This window comes from Geotrypetes seraphini, chromosome 8 (assembly GCF_902459505.1).
Source record: "Geotrypetes seraphini chromosome 8, aGeoSer1.1, whole genome shotgun sequence".
NCBI lineage: Eukaryota > Metazoa > Chordata > Amphibia > Gymnophiona > Dermophiidae > Geotrypetes > Geotrypetes seraphini.
The window spans coordinates 177,092,341-177,109,716 of record NC_047091.1 but is presented as its reverse complement, the minus strand read 5'-3'; the positions used below and the strand labels follow the sequence as shown (position 1 = coordinate 177,109,716).

Genomic DNA, 17,376 nt, shown 5'->3' with positions numbered 1-17,376 from the left:
AGGATGGGCTGGGGAGGGCTTCAATGGCTGGGAGGGTATAGATGGGCTGGAGTAAGTCTTAACAGAGATTTCGGCAGTTGGAACCCAAGCACAGTACAGGGTAAAGCTTTGGATTCTTGCCCAGAAATAGCTAAGAAGAAAATTTAAAAATTTAAATTGAATCAGATTGGGCAGACTGGATGGACCATTCGGGTCTTTATCTGCCGTCATCTACTATGTTACTATGTAAGTTTAACGTCGTCAATGAGATAAGTAATCTATCAATTATACGTAGATATCTTTTCAGCATTGGGAGGCATTTTGTAAAGAAAAACCATGTTTTAATGGCGACAGCAATGCAGGTAAGATTTTCCCACCTGTCCTCCAAAGTATATTTATTAAGATTTTTAAGTCTGTCCCCATACGCCTTATGAAGAAGACCACATACCATTTTAGTAACCTTCCTCTGGACCAGGGGTGTCAAAGTCGGTCCTCGAGGGCCGCAATCCAGTCGGGTTTTCAGGATTTCCCCAATGAATATGCACGAGATCTATTAGCATACAATGAAAGCAATGCATGTGAATAGATCTCGTGCATATTCATTGGGAAATCCTGAAAACCCAACTGGATTAGGACCCTCAAGTACTGACTTTCACACCTGTGCTCTAGACCAACTCCATCCTTTTTATATCTTTTTGAAAAGTGCGGCCTCCAGAATTGTACACAATATTCTAAATGAGGTCTCACTAAAGTCTTATACAGGGGCATCAATACCTCCTTTTTCCTACTAGCTATACCTCTCCCTCTAGCTTTTGCTGTCACCTTTTCAACCTGTTTGGCCACCTTAAGGCCATCACATACAATCACACCCAAGTCCCGCTCTTCTGTCGTGCACATAAGCTCTTCACCCCCTAAACTGTACCGTTCCTTTGGTTTTTTGCAGCCCAAATGCATGACCTTGCATTTCTTAGCATTAAATCTTAGCTGCCAAATTTTAGACCATTCTTCAAACTTTGCTAGACCCGTCATGTTATTCACACCATCAAGGCTGCCTACTCTATTGCAGATTTTGGTATCATCTGCAAAGAGGCCTAGAAAGCATTGAACAAATTGAATTTTTGAATTGGACCGTTGTGTGCACCTCTTAAAATATACTGATTTTCACTTCATCAAGTGCCGTCAATACTTTAAAAGTTGATTCGATTTATAGTTTTTGAAAGTCAAAAGACAAAACAAAACCCAAATAAAACCAAGTTGTAGGTGTTCCGCTCTGGAACTCCCATCCTGGAGTTACGAGACTGAGTAATGATCGGGTATGTTTCAGGAAACAACTCTGTACAGCGCTGCGGGCGTCTGGTAGTACTAAAGAAATAATGAATAGTAGTAATCGAAAACCAATTACATTACATTAGTGATTTCTATTCCGTCTTTACCTTGCGGTTCAAGGCGGATTACATAAGAATTGTTATGATATTAAGAAGTACTTAAGGAATCGTTTGAACATTTTCTAATTTGCTAAGAAGTAGATCATATTGCAGGAGGAGTTTGGGACATGTCTGGTTGTGTTATATAGGTTTTATGTATTTTTTAAAGAGTAGGGTTTTTGTTTCTTTTTTGAAGGTTCTGTGGTCAAAATAAGCAGATTGGTGAGTTGTCTGTCCAGTAGGTTGTCATACAGTTTTCTTCGTTTGACATTTTTGGTTGGCGGGTGTGTGAATATTGAGTGGGTTCTCCTGTGTCTGGTTGAGGTGGGTTGAGTAAGTCGATTGTTCCAGTAGGCTGGGCTGTCTCCGTTTATAGTTTTAAATAGTAGACAGTGGAATTTGAAGTGTACACTGGCTTGTATTGGAAGCCAATGCGAGTCGTGGTATGCCTATGTGGTGTGGTCGTATTTTTTCAGCGAATAGATGAGTCTTAGGGCGGTGTTTTGTATTGTTTGTAGTTGTTTTATCGTGGTTGCTGGGCAGGGGAGATATAGTATGTTGGAGTAGTCTATTAGGCCTAGGATTAGCGATTGAACCACGAGTTGGAATTGTTTGTTGATTCATTTATGTAATATGGATTGACTGTATGTTGTCTTAATTTAGCATCATATTGCCTCAATGGGTTAATGAAGGGATGGTGAGAGATAAGTACGGGTTTTAGTTTCACTATTCTGCTTTGTAGATGCTATTTTGTTTGATGTACTTATGGTTTGTCATAAGTAGCAACATTCTAGAGCTCAGATTGTGATGTCATAATGCCTCACTCCACCAATGCCTACGCTCCGTCCTCATCTGCACAAGCTTCGAACACTTTAAAATCATGAGTGTTTGAGATTTGTACAGTTAAGGCAGAGTTTCCAGGGCAATTTAGGGCTATTTGCTTCAGCACTGGAGCTTTCAATATCAGGGTAGAGAATGACATGGTGGCAGTTACCCGCGGCTAGCCTGCCGAAATGGTGGGGGGGGGGGGGGAAAAGTGCTCACTGCAGGCACAGGGACAAGGCCATCCACCGCCCTATGGAGCAGTGAATGGTCTTGTCCCCGCAGTTAAGGGAAGGAAGGTGCGCGGTTACCTACGGCCAAATCTATCTCCCTCCCTCCCTCCCCCTTACCTTTGCGGTGCTTTAGTAAAGAAACTGAAGCCAGCGAAGCCTGCCTGGCTGCAGTCGCATGTGTGTGGGCGGAAGTTTCTCCTCTGATGCAACTTCCGGTTGCGTCAGAGGAGAAGCTTCCGCCCACACACACGTGACTGCAGGCACAGGCAAGCAATCTCTGCCGGCTTCAGTAAGTTTCTTTACTAACGCGCCGCGAAGGTAAGGGGGAGGGAGGGAGATTCTCGGGCCGCCGAAGGGCGTGAGGTGGCGAGAGGGAAGGGTGGATGCTGCGGGAACGGGGACGGAGTGGTGAGGGGGACGGTGGTCTGGTGACGGGGCAGTGATGGGGATGGTGGTCTGGTGACGGGGCAGTGATGGGGACAGATTTTTTTTCCCAGTGTCATTCTCTACATCAGGGTCTCTACCCTCAATCAGAGCCCTCTTCCAGGGCAGACTCTAGGCCAGACATGGGCAACTCGAGGGACGGAATCTAATCGGGGTTTCAGGATTTCCCCAATGAATATGCATTGAAAGCAGTGTATGCAAATAGATCTCATGCATATTCATTGGGGAAATCCTGAAAACCCGATTGGATTCCGGCCCTCGAGGACTGGAGTTGCCCACCCCTGCTCTAGGCTCAAGTGGGAGCAATCCTTCTCTGCAGCACACGTTAATATGTAGAGGTAGGGTTGCTCACTTGACCAGCAACGTCTAATTCCCAAAGTTATGCTAGATCCAGGCTTCCCTACCATTTTATCCAGCACCTCTTCCTCCTCTATCGTGCTTAGTTCTTCTGCGGTCAGCTTGCTCTTTTTCTCCGGCTTCTTCTCCTGGGCCTTCTCCATCCCATTTGGCAGCTCAGCCTCTGCCAGCCGTGACGGCTCCACCAACTCCGCGTCCATCTAGAATTGAAAAACAAGAGACTGATTTTCCATATTTTGCTGAGTTACCCCCCTCACCGTGGTAAAGAGATATACACCGTTACCTCTTACTGAACCAAAGGAGCAGCGCTGTGCACAAGCCCGAGGTCCTCAATTACTCATCAGGAATCTGAAACCACTTCTAATTGCTGAAATAACCCGACACCTGATCTGTGTCAAGTTTCAGCCATCACCTAACCAGCACAGAAGTGGGCAGAGCCCATGGAAACAGGCCCTGAAGCCAGCAACACACTTTTGAGAGACAAACATCCTACAGAAGGGATCTCAAAGTCCCTCCTTGAGGGTCGCAATCCAGTTGGGTTTTCAGGATTTCCCCAATGAATATGCAGTGCATGCAAATAGATCTCATGCATATTCATTGGAGAAATCCTGAATTGTGGCCCTCAAGGAGGGACTTTTAGACCCCTGTCCTACAGATATACGATGACAGCACAAGATCAGGTGTTATGAGATGGGCACATACACAAGCTCACACTTATTTGTTATGTTTTGGGTTACCAGACGTTCAGATTTCTCTGGAAATGTCCTCCTTTTGAGGACATGTTTATTGTTTATTCAGGTTTTTGATTGAACGCTTTTTCGAAACTACAAAGCGTTGAACAAAATTTAAAATTAACATTTAAACAAAAAATTTAACAAATAAAACATACATTTCTATAATGAAAACATCTATTATTGATTAAACAATAAAAAACTACAAGACTGACAACAAATACGTACTAGGTAAAATAGACCGAAAAGTCCCTGGACACGAATAGGAAGAGGGGGAGAAATACAATCGATATAGAAAATGTGAGAAACATTTAAGGTAAACACAAAAGGGGATTGGGAAAATAAATGTAAGATCTGGGGGTACGGACAGCTTTTCAAAACCCAGCACTTTGTCCGGGTTTTGTAAAGCTTCCCCCGAAATTGTGTCGGGCAAGAGGGCATCGGCACACACACGAGTGCGTATGACGTCAACACACCGCATTCGTGCATGCGCGGATGCTCTCCTGCCCGACCAGAGCAAGCAGTAGGGGCGGGGCTAGGGCAGGATTAGGGGTCCAGATGTGGTAAGAGCGGATAGTGTAGCTGGTTTTAAGAAAGGGTTGGACAAGTTCCTGGAGGAAAAGTCCATAGTCTGTTATTGAGAAAGACATGGGGGAAGCCACTACTTGCCCTGGATCGGTAGCATGGAATGCTGCTACTCTTTGGGATTCTAGAATCTTACTACTCTTTGGGATTCCGGAATCTTGCTATTCCTCGGATTTTGCACGGAATGTTGCTACTCTTTGGGGGTTCTAGAATCTAGTTACTCTCTGGGATTCCGGAATCTTGCTATTCTTTGAGATTCTGTATGGAATGTTGCTACTCCTTGGGTTTTGACCAGGTACTAGTGACCTGGATCGGCCATCATGAGTACGGGCTACTGGGCTTGATGGACCATTGGTCTGACCCACCAAGGCTATTCTTATGTTCTAGTTAAGTTACATAAGATGCAAGAAATCACACATACTCTGTAAATACACAAATTCTGCCCTATGTATCCCAAAGGATTTCATTTTCTTTTTTATACCATAACAGCTTTTTAACCAACAACGCACACATGCATTTAATAGATCTGGGCTTTGGCAGCCGTGTCTATTAAAGCCAGCAGCATGCGCACATCTGCTACCGCGCAGGCCCACATGAGCCTGGCAGCCCTGTGGGCTGAAGCGAGGCCTAGCCTTTCTGCAGGATATAGAGCAGTGGTCTCAAACATGCGGCCCGGGGGCCACATGCGGCCCGCCAGGTACTATTTTGAGGCCCTCGGTATGTTTATCATAATCACAAAAGTAAAATAAAACAGTTTCTTTGATCATAAGTCTCTTTAGCTCTAAATGACAATATTATTATTAAGACTTAGCTAAAAGGAAAGATTGATAAACTATAAAGAGCTTTACCTCATGCAAAATTGTCATTTCTTTAATAAGAAATTAACTATTTTTTCTGAGGCCCTCCAAGTACCTAAAAATCCAAAATGTGGCCCTGCAAAGGGTTTGAGTTTGAGACCACTGATATAGAGGGAAAGAGCGGACAGGGAAGGAGGAGAGAAGCATCAATAAATACACTTCCTCTCCACAAATAAACCCAACTATGATACATGACAAAAATCCCCAATCTAGATTCCTGAAAACCCTCTAAGCCTCTGGTCTTAGAAATGCCTTGTGCATCTGTCATTAGACGTGAAATGTATCCCGAGAGACACTGATGGATGCTGTACTCTGACCATGCACAGGGCCACTCATGACACCGTTCAGAGCATTTCTGAGGGATGTTAGAAGGTTGATGTTTTAGGACCCACGTGACGCTTTCCAGATTTTCCTTTGGGAAAATCCGGGCCCATGGCCACGCCCCCAGGACCACCCAGCTCCGCTTCGGTCACGCCCCGTTCCGCCCCCCAGCCTCGTCCCCAGACGGCATCTGCGCATGCGCGGAAGCAACGACGTCATACGCACGCAACATCACCCCACTGCGTTCACGCATTTCCAATTCAGCTAACCGCTTTTATGAAGCGACCTCACTCTCTACTGTTCCTCCCCTCCCCCTCTCTCTCATATTCAAAACTTTTTTTTTTTTTCTCATTTCTTTTACCCTCTTTGCACCACCAATAATGTAACTTTCCCCCTCCCTCCCTCGTCAACCCCACTTCCATGTCTGTCATTGTCAATGTCTTTAATTGTTCACTTCCCCTTTTGCTCTTTTATTTCGTTTTGCAATCTACAAGCATAAGTCCACTTCAAATGCATCTGCCTAACTTTCAAGATCCTCCACGGCATCCTTCCTCCATTAATTCCACTTTCTTGGAATTCCTCGAATCTTAATACCACCAGACCTACCCAAAAATCGAAACTATCCTTCCCCTCATTAAAAGGCATTTCCCACCCAGGAAAACTGGGGACTTCCCTCCTCTTCAGATTCACCGAGCTCTGGAACAACCTTTCCTCCCCTCTTCGGAACCTGAGTTCTCTCCAACCCTTCCGTAAACATCTGAAAACCTGGCTTTTCTCAAAAATCTAACACTCCCTCCTCCTCTGACATCCTAGCCCTCTAACATTCTTCTTTCCTCCGATCTTCATCTAGCCCTTTCCCTGGAGTTCCTCTCTCATTACAATTCCTGTAAACCGTGCCAAGCTCCACGACCGTGGAGATGGTGCGGTACACAAACCTAAGGTTTAGTTTAGTTTAGTTTAATTTTACTTTTATTTTAAACCGGCTAGATACCCGTTGATGGTCGGTATATTAAAAATCAATAAACTTGAAACTTGAAACACGCATACGCGGATGCCCCTTTCCCAAGGCGATTTTGTCGGGAAGCTTTTCAAAACCCAGACAAAGTACCGGGTTTTAAAAAGCCGTCCTGACGTCTGGTAGCCCAACTTCCAGAGCACAGTGCCTTTGACGCCAGGTACAAAAAATTAAACCGGCATTCACAAATTGCTCATGGACATCCTATACTAAACCATCTGTGGATAAATCGCCTACGTTCAATTTCATAAATTGAAACCTATATTCAGTAGATCTCGGTGCTCCTTTTCCACTAATCAATTGGATGCGTAAATTAAAGAAATGTTTTTCTTGCTTTCAAGGAATTGGAAACAGATAAACCTCAATTTCCTACATACAAAGGGCTTCTTTTACTAAGGAGGCACAACATTAGTGCACGCTAGCCAAAAAAATTACCGCCTGCTTAAAAGGAGGCGGTAGCGGCTAGCCTGCGCTATTTCGCGCGTTAAGGCCCTAACGCACCTTTGTAAAAGGAGCTCAAATTCTTTCCTTCTCTTAGGGCAGGGGTAGGGAACTCTGGTCCTCGAGAGCCGTATTCATTGGGGAAATCCTGAAAACACGACTGGACTACGGCTCTCGAGGACTGGAGTTCCCTACCCCTGTCTTAGGGTCAGATTCCCTAAGCTCCAACATCACGGTTAAAAAATAGTGTGGTGGGAGCGATTTTTGTTTTACTGGTGATTCTCAGCAAATTATTTGCATGCTGTGTGTGCGGAAAATCACCAGTATGGGGGAAGGAGCAGTGTTCAGATGAAAAATCATTAGAGCAAATCCTCCTGCCTGACTGTCATAAAAAAAAACCCCAAAAACAAGCGGTCCCTGCCTGAACCATCAAACAGAGAGAGCAGGGGCTGCTTTTTTTTAAATGGGCGCAGCTGTTGTGTGTGCACAGGGCGCACGGGAGCTGTGCCTTTAATAAAAAAAAGTCTCCCCTCAATAGCTCCCCCATCACACCAAGCCTGGTGGTCTAATGGAACCCCCCCTGTTCCTTTTTTAGAAGACCAGCAGGAGGGATGCTCCCTCCCTCCCACTAGCAGACCTGCTTCTTTTAAATGGTGGGACTTTCCCTTCCTGGTGCATCCTAGGATACCCAGGGAGGGGCCTGGGCCAGTCAGAGTCTTAGGTCCCTCCCTCCCGTTCCATCCCAGGATGCACCGGGAAGGCCTGCCATTTTGAAGAGGTGGGCCTACTGGCAGGGAGGGAGAGGGCATTCCTCCTGCCATTCTTCTAAAAATAGGTACCGGAGAGGGGGGGGGGGTCGGAGAGGGGGACGGCCCACTAGACCACCAGGATTAGTGTGGTGGGGGGCTGTCAGGTGAGGGGAGCTTGCTGTCAGGATAGTACTGGTGGTGGTCAGAGCGGGGATAGCTCACTAAACCAACAGGTTTGGTGTGATGGGATGTTGTCGGGTGGGGGGACTTGCTGTCAGGGAGGTTCCTGACCCTGTGGCAGGAAGTAGTGGACATCCTCCTGCTGATCTTCATCATGGGGTGAGGAGCCATCAGCGGGGGGCAGCAATGGCAGGGGGGGAACGATGACTAGAACTTCAAGCTTTTTTTGAGCTCCATTTAGGAAGAATTGGGGCCATTCGTGACGGTGAGTCTGAGCTCCTTTATTTTCCTGTCAGTGCCTGAGCCAATCAGCGCTCAGGCACTGACAGGAAAAGAAGGCCACGACAGCTCAGATCCTGCTGGTAAATATCGGTTCCGATTCCTCATCAATGGACGGGCGTTCCTTTTTGAGAATCACCTGGAGAGGTCATTTTAATATTAATGACCTCGTTATACTACTTCATTATACTACATTTGCATAGTACCATCGGAGGCTGCTAGAAAGCACGGAAAAGACCACAGTGAGCCACTTTGATAACTGGGCGGTAAAATACGTGTATTTAACAATGGTTTCACGCCATCATTAAATGCACGGCGACGTCAGAGAATCTGGCTCTCAGTGAGAACTTGAGTTTTAATTGGAATAAAAGTCTACACCTGCACTCTCATACAGGTCTCTCTGTGACTGGAGTAATAAAAACTCCCTAGGAGAAAGTTCCACAACCCTCTCCCCCTCCCCCCAGCCCCTCACTGCTGGAAATCACAGGTCCAATCACTTGTCCAATGGGTCCAGGGAGGGTTTGAACACTGAGCTTATCCAGTGGCTCACAAATCTTTGCTAGTGACAGAACGGTCAACCACTGTTCTGGACTGGTTTTCAAACAGCCTGGAATATTCTAGAACAGTAGAACACTCTTGCAGGGGTGAGGAACAAAGGCCGTAATACAGTCGGGTTTTCAGGATTTCCGCAATGAATATGCATGAGATCTATTTGCGTACAATGGAAACATTCATTGGGGAAATCCTGAAAATCCAACTGGATTGCGGCCTTCATGCTCCACCCCTACTTCTAGGGCAAAATGACATGAAGATTTAACAGAAAACCAGCGCTTCTCGTCTAAAATAGTGTTCATACTTTTGGCCAATGGTGTTGGCCTTTTTCCATTCTCTCTTTCCTGTTAGCGATGATTTTCAGGATATGAGCGTTGCCCATTAAGGCCTCACATCTTCTACCGACTAAGTAAAATTAACTACAGAACATAAGAATAGCCTTACTGGGTCAGCCCAGTAGCCCGTCCTCACGGTGGCCAATCCAGGTCACTAGTACCTGGCCAAAACCCAAAGAGTAGCAACGTTCCAGCATCTCAAAGAATAGCAAGATTCCGGACCCCCAATGAGAGCAACATTCCAAAGATGAGATTGTGATGTCATAATGCCTCATTCCACGGTGTCTCAGAGTCAACCTCATCAGTGATGTTACAATGGCTTGATTGTCCTATACTTGGCACATCTAAGAACATAAGAACAGCCATACTGGGTCAGACCAATGGTCCATCAAGCCCAGTAGCCCGTTCTCACGGTGGCCAATCCAGATCTCTAGTACCTGGCCAAAACCCAAGGAGTAGCAACATTCCATGCTACTGATCCAGGGCACGCAGTGGCTTCCCCCAAGTCTTTCTCAATAACAGACTGTGGACTATTCCTCCAGGAAATTGCCAAAACCTTTCTTAAAACCAGCTACGCTCTCCGCTCTTACCACAACCTCTGGCAACGTGTTCCGGAGCTTAACTATTCTCTGAATGAGAAAAAAAAAATTCCTTCTATTGGTTTTCAAAATATTTTCTTGTAACTTAATCGAGTGTCCCCTAGTCTTTGTCATTTTTGACAGAGTGAACAATCAATCCATTTGTACCCATTCAACTCTACTCAGAAACCAGCTCAAAGCCTTACAGTTCACTCGATAGTCATTTGGAAGCACAGTGACGATCCAGGGTGTGTATTTAAGAATCCAGAAATACATGGATGACTTTTTCTAATTACAAGTTGAGCAAAATCCTATACACCGATGGTGTAACCAAGCAACTGATTACATCAATTAAATGAAGAGAGGGCTATTAGAGCAGTTTTCTTTAACGGAGCGATACCCAACAATGGAGGGCTAGAGCTGAACAGTTGTGCTGGGCTCGTGGAGGAACTGGGTAGCCACATTTAAGGGGAAGGGGGGGTGGGTCATTTGTTTTTCAATTATTCAGTTTTTATTAATCTAATGCAATCGGTTGTTACATTACGTTAGAGATTTCCATTCCGCCATTACCTTGCGGTTCAAGGTGGATTACAAAAAAGTTATAAACGATGGGTTACAATGGAAGATCATTGGTCATTTCTAGAGAAGGTAAAGAGTAGATCAGGTAGTATCTGTGTGGCGGGAGGAAGGAAGGTATTTGTGATGTTAGGACTGTTTCTGGAATTTCTTGAAGGGTATAGTTTTTATTTCTTTTCTGAACATCTTGTAGTCTGGGGTGGTTATCAGTAGATTGGAGATCTGGTTATCTAGTTTTGCTGCTTGGGTGGCTAGGAGGCCATCGTATAGTTTTTTCTGTTTAACTTCTTTGATTGGAGGGTGTGTGAATGGGGTGTGTGTTTTTTCTGTATCTGGTTGAGGTAGTTTGGATGAAGGCGGTTGTTCAGGTAGGTTGGGCTGTATCCATTAAATAGCATACAGTAGAATTTAAATAGTATTCTTTCTTGGATTGATGGCCAGTGTGAGTTGCTATAGGGGAAAACACCCTTCAGGGACTCAAGACAAAGTTAGACAAGTTCCTGCTGAACCGGAACGTATGCAGGTAGGGCTAGTCTAAGTTAGGGCGCTGGTCTTTGACGAGAGGGCAGCCGTGTGAGCGGACTTCTAGGCATGATGAACCACTGGACTGACCCAGCAGTGGCAATTCTTATTTAAAAAAGTTACAGCCTCAGTAACCCTGAGGTTGTGGGTTCAAATCCACGCTGCTCCTTGTAACCCTGAGCAAGTCACTTAGGCCCAAATTCTGTAACCGGTGCCTAAAGTTAGGCGCCCAACTAGATAGGAGCCTATCTAAACTGAATAACAAGCCCAATTAAGCGTTTTAATCAGCACTAATTGAAACATAGGCGCCTATCAAGAAAGCGCGATTCTGTAAGAAGGCGTCTCTAAAAATTTAGGCGGCCTTCAAAAAAATAGGCGCTATGCACGTTAGGCGTGGGCGTGGCTACGTGTTAGGCGCCTTCTTACAGAATCACTGCTCTTAAGTGTACTTAAGCGCTCGCATGGGCGCCTAACTTTTAGTTGGGCCTAGAGCTGGCCTATTTAATGGGCGCCTCCAAAACAGGTGCCGCTCAGCGTGATTTTATTTGAATCGCGCTGAACAGCGCCTATATCGGCGCCCAACTTTTGGGCGCTTGTTATAGAATTTGCTCTCAAATCCCCCCATTGCCCCAGGTACATCATTGTGAGCCACTGGGACAGTCAGGGAAAAATGCTTGAGGACCTGAATAAATTCATGTAAACCGTTTTGAGCTTTCCTGGGAGAACAGTACAGAAAACTGAATGAATAAATAAATAAGGTGTCAGGTCAAAAGCGCGCCGGGACAAAGGCGTGCCCAGACAATTGAGCGCAGCGCGGAGGCGCGCACCGCTCTAAATTACTGTTTTTAGGGCTCCGACGGGGGTGGGTGGGGGGGGAACCCCCCCACTTTACTTAATAGAGATCGCGCCGCGTTGTGCGGGGTTGTAACCCCCCCACATTTACTGAAAACTTCACTTTTTCCCTGTTTTTAGGGAAAAAGTTAAGTTTACAGTAAAATGTGGAGGGTTACAACCCCCCAAACCCCCCATAACACCGGCGTGATGTCGCCCCCCCCCCCTCGTCGGAGCCCTAAAAACAGTAATTTACAGCGGCGCGTGCCTCCGCACTGCGCTCAATTGTCCAGGCGCGCCTTTGTCTTTCACGCCGTTGTCTATGAACCAATAAATAAATATGATGTGGAGCCATGAAACTTAAAAGTCATTCCACGCTTTTCATTTCAATAAGGCAAATGCATCTAGTCAATGGGCCCAAGTATGGGGAAGCCATTGTGACATCACGGATGAGGTTGGCTCTTAGGCATTATGACATCACAATACGAGGGACAGCTGAAAAGTTGTCAGCCCAACCAAGAAGAGAATGGGGAGAGTGTGGCACAGTGGTTAAAGCTACAGCCTCAGCACCCTGAGGTTGTGGGTTCAAATCCCATGCTGTTCCTTGTGACCCTGGGCAAGTCACTTAATCCCCCCATTGTCCTAGGTACGTTAGATAGATTGTGAGCCACTGGGACAGACAGGGAAAAATGCTCGAGTACCTGAATAAATTCATGTAAACCAATTTGAGCTCCCTTGGGAGAACAGTATAGAAGATTGAATAAATAAAAACAGCAAACAAAATAGCTCTAAACAGCTTTGCAGTGTTCACAGCCTACTTTAGAACAGAAAGCTATTTCATCATATAAGTGTATGATCCAGACTTCTATGGTCTGTGCCCCGAAAATTGGCAAAGACAGATCAGAACAGAATATACAACTCTATTCGGGGGTGGGTGGAGGGAGTATGTTGGGCCGACCGGATGGACTAGACCAGTGATTCCCAACCCTGTCCTGGAGGAACACCAGGCCAATTGGGTTTTCAGGCTAGCCCTAATGAATATGCATGAAGCAAATTTGCATGCCTATCACTTCCATCATATGCAAATCTCTCTCATGCATATTCATTAGGGCTAGCCTGAAAACCCGATTGGCCTGGTGTTCCTCCAGGACAGGGTTGGGAATCACTGGACTAGACAGGTCTTTCTCACCATCTACTAGGCCAGGGGTCGGCAATTCCAGTCCTCGAGAGCCGGAGCCAGGTCAGGTTTTCAGGATATCCACAATAAATATGCATGAGATCGATTGGCATCTCAAGGAGGCACTGCATGCAAATCCATCTCATTCATATTCATGGAGGAGATCCTGAAAACCTGACCTGGCTCCGGCTCTCAAGGACCGGAATTGCCTACCCCTGGACTAGGCTATAATGAAACTATTTTGCAAAACACAGAACAAAACATTTCCAGCAGCAGCACATAGATACTTGCCATGAAAGCAAACCCTGCACCTGTGCCCCATTAAGATTACCGTATTTTCACCTATATACCGCGCACCCGTGTAAAACGCACACACGGGTATAGTGCGCGGGGAACACAAATTTAAGTAAAAAAAAATTTAATATAGCGCGCATACGCGTATACCGCGCATGCTAAAACCTGATCCCGCCTACTCCGAACCGGCATCCTCCCCCCCCCCTCTCGCTTACCCACGTTTTACAACTTTTTTTTTTTCAATCCGATCCGGCATCCCCCCTGCAAACCGACATCCTCCCCCCCCCGCTCGCGTCACCCCCCCTCCCCCGCGATCCTACATCCCCCCCAGCACCGCAAAACATCTCTTACCCGATTGGGCACTGGCACCAGCACCAATGCACAGGATGTGCCAGTGCCTGAAGATCCTCCCTCGTTGGTTTGGGCTGGGGTGGGCGGTGTGGTGTGGGAGAGATCCTCCTTCTTCCTGCGCCGGACTGGACAAGACTTTGAGCATTTGCGCATGCTCAAAGCCTTCTGGTCTCGCTCTCTCCGAGACTGGGCTGGGCTGGGCGGTGCGGTGCGGGAGAGATCCTCCTTCTTCCTGCGCCGGGGCTGGACTAGGCTTTGAGCATTTGCACATGCTCAAAGCCTTCTGGTCTCGCTCTCTCCGAGACTGGGCTGGGCTGGGCGGTGCGGGAGAGATCCTCCTTCTTCCTGCGCCGGACTGGACTAGACTTTGAGCATTTGCGCATGCTCAAAGCCTTCTGGTCTCGCTCTCTCCGAGACTGGGCTGGGCTGGGCGGTGCGGTGCGGGAGAGGTCCTCCTTCTTCCTGCGCCGGGCTGGACTAGGCTTTGAGCATTTGCGCATGCTCAAAGCCTTCTGGTCTCGCTCTCTCCGAGACTGGGCTGGGCTGGGCGGTGCGGTGCGGGAGAGGTCCTCCTTCTTCCTGCGCCGGGCTGGACTAGGCTTTGAGCATTTGCACATGCTCAAAGCCTTCTGGTCTCGCTCTCTCCGAGACTGGGCTGGGCTGGGCGGTGCGGTGCGGGAGAGATCCTCCTTCTTCCTGCGCCGGGGCTGGACTAGGCTTTGAGCATTTGCGCATGCTCAAAGCCTTCTGGTCTCGCTCTCTCCGAGACTGGGCTGGGCTGGGCGGTGCGGTGCGGGAGAGGTCCTCCTTCTTCCTGCGCCGGGCTGGACTAGGCTTTGAGCATTTGCACATGCTCAAAGCCTTCTGGTCTCGCTCTCTCCGAGACTGGGCTGGGCTGGGCGGTGCGGTGCGGGAGAGATCCTCCTTCTTCCTGCGCCGGGGCTGGACTAGGCTTTGAGCACTTGCGCATGCTCAAAGCCTTCTGGTCTCGCTCTCTCCGAGACTGGGCTGGGCTGGGCGGTGCGGTGCGGGAGAGGTCCTCCTTCTTCCTGCGCCGGGCTGGACTAGGCTTTGAGCATTTGCGCATGCTCAAAGCCTTCTGGTCTCGCTCTCTCCGAGACTGGGCTGGGCTGGGCGGTGCGGTGCGGGAGAGATCCTCCTTCTTCCTGCGCCGGGGCTGGACTAGGCTTTGAGCATTTGCGCATGCTCAAAGCCTTCTGGTCTCGCTCTCTCCGAGACTGGGCTGGGCTGGGCGGTGCGGTGCGGGAGAGGTCCTCCTTCTTCCTGCGCCGGGCTGGACTAGGCTTTGAGCATTTGCACATGCTCAAAGCTTTCTGGTCTCGCTCTCTCCGAGACTGGGCTGGGCTGGGCGGTGCGGGAGAGATCCTCCTTCTTCCTGCGCCGGGGCTGGACTAGGCTTTGAGCATTTGCGCATGCTCAAAGCCTTCTGGTCTCGCTCTCTCCGAGACTGGGCTGGGCTGGGCGGTGCGGTGCGGGAGAGGTCCTCCTTCTTCCTGTGCCGGGCTGGACTAGGCTTTGAGCATTTGCGCATGCTCAAAGCCTTCTGGTCTCGCTCTCTCCGAGACTGGGCTGGGCTGGGCGGTGCGGTGCGGGAGAGATCCTCCTTCTTCCTGCGCCGGGGCTGGACTAGGCTTTGAGCATTTGCGCATGCTCAAAGCCTTCTGGTCTCGCTCTCTCCGAGACTGGGCTGAGCTGGGCGGTGCGGTGCGGGAGAGGTCCTCCTTCTTCCTGCGCCGGGCTGGACTAGGCTTTGAGCATTTGCGCATGCTCAAAGCCTTCTGGTCTCGCTCTCTCCGAGACTGGGCTGGGCTGGGCGGTGCGGTGCGGGAGAGATCCTCCTTCTTCCTGCGCCGGGCTGGACTAGGCTTTGAGCATTTGCGCATGCTCAAAGCCTTCTGGTCTCGCTCTCTCCGAGACTGGGCTGGGCTGGGCGGTGCGGTGCGGGAGAGGTCCTCCTTCTTCCTGCGCCGGGCTGGACTAGGCTTTGAGCATTTGCGCATGCTCAAAGCCTTCTGGTCTCGCTCTCTCCGAGACTGGGCTGGGCTGGGCGGTGCGGGAGAGGTCCTCCTTCTTCCTGCGCCGGGCTGGACTAGGCTTTGAGCATTTGCACATGCTCAAAGCCTTCTGGTCTCGCTCTCTCCGAGACTGGGCTGGGCTGGGCGGTGCGGTAGAGATCCTCCTTCTTCCTGCGCCGGGGCTGGACTAGGCTTTGAGCATTTGCGCATGCTCAAAGCCTTCTGGTCTCGCTCTCTCCGAGACTGGGCTGGGCTGGGCGGTGCGGTGCGGGAGAGATCCTCCTTCCTGCACCGGGCTGGACTAGGCTTTGAGCATTTGCACATGCTCAAAGCCTTCTGGTCTCGCTCTCTCCGAGACTGGGCTGGGCTGGGCGGTGCGGTGCGGGAGAGATCCTCCTTCTTCCTGCGCCGGGGCTGGACTAGGCTTTGAGCATTTGCGCATGCTCAAAGCCTTCTGGTCTCGCTCTCTCTGAGACTGGGCTGGGCTGGGCGGTGCGGTGCGGGAGAGGTCCTCCTTCTTCCTGCGCCGGGCTGGACTAGGCTTTGAGCATTTGCACATGCTCAAAGCCTTCTGGTCTCGCTCTCTCCGAGACTGGGCTGGGCTGGGCGGTGCGGGAGAGATCCTCCTTCTTCCTGCGCCGGGGCTGGACTAGGCTTTGAGCATTTGCGCATGCTCAAAGCCTTCTGGTCTCGCTCTCTCCGAGACTGGGCTGGGCGGTGCGGTGCGGGAGAGGTCCTCCTTCTTCCTGCGCCGGGCTGGACTAGGCTTTGAGCATTTGCGCATGCTCAAAGCCTTCTGGTCTCGCTCTCTCCGAGACTGGGCTGGGCTGGGCGGTGCGGTGCGGGAGAGATCCTCCTTCTTCCTGCGCCGGGCTGGACTAGGCTTTGAGCATTTGCGCATGCTCAAAGCCTTCTGGTCTCGCTCTCTCCGAGATAACTCGGAGAGAGCGAGACCAGAAGGCTTTGAGCATGTGCAAATGCTCAAAGCCTAGTCCAGCCCGGTGCAGGAAGGAGGATCTCTCCCGCACCGCACCGCCCAGCCCAGCCCAGCCCAGCCCAAACCAACGAGGGAGGATCTTCAGGCACTGGCACGTCCTGTGCATTGGTGCTGGTGCCGGTGCCCAATTGGGTAAGAGATGTTTTGCGGTGCTGGGGGGGGGATGTAGGATCGCGGGGGAGGGGAGGGTGACGCGTGCGGGGGGGGGAGGATGCCGGTTCGCAGGGGGGATGCCGATCGGATTGAAAAAAAAAAGTTGTAAAACGCGCTCACACGTATAACGCGCACAGTTATGCACTGTTTGTAAAATCGTGTATAACGCGCGGGTTATATGCGTGAAAATACGGTCGCTTTCCCTACAAACGTGTAACTACTTGATGGACATCTTGCTTAGGAAACTTCAAATCCAGCGCAGTGGTTAGAGCTAGAGCCTCAGCATGAGGTTGTGGGTTCAAACCCTGCGCTGCTCCCTGTGACCCTGGCCAAGTCACTTAATCCTCCTCTGCCCCAGGTACATTAGATAGATTGTGAGGCTTCCAGGACAGACAGTGAAATGCTTGAAGTATCTGTATGTAAAACCGCTTTGAGTGTGGTCGTAAAACTACAAAAAGGCAGTATACAAGTCCCAATCCCTTTCCCTGATGTCATAATGCCTAGCAGAAACCCATAGAGTAGCAACATTCCAGAGCTGAGATTGTGATGTCATAATG

The 17,376-nt window shown here is 49.1% G+C and overlaps 1 protein-coding gene across 1 annotated transcript in view; it reads right to left on the bottom strand.

The window, feature by feature from the left end:
- SMTN (smoothelin) overlaps positions 1-17,376 on the bottom strand; it is a 336,207-nt gene that overhangs the window by 42,529 nt on the left and 276,302 nt on the right. Inside the window, exon 14 of the mRNA XM_033956006.1 lies at positions 3,307-3,459. Coding sequence (XP_033811897.1) covers positions 3,307-3,459 — 153 coding nt within the window. The remainder of the gene's footprint in view (positions 1-3,306; positions 3,460-17,376) is intronic.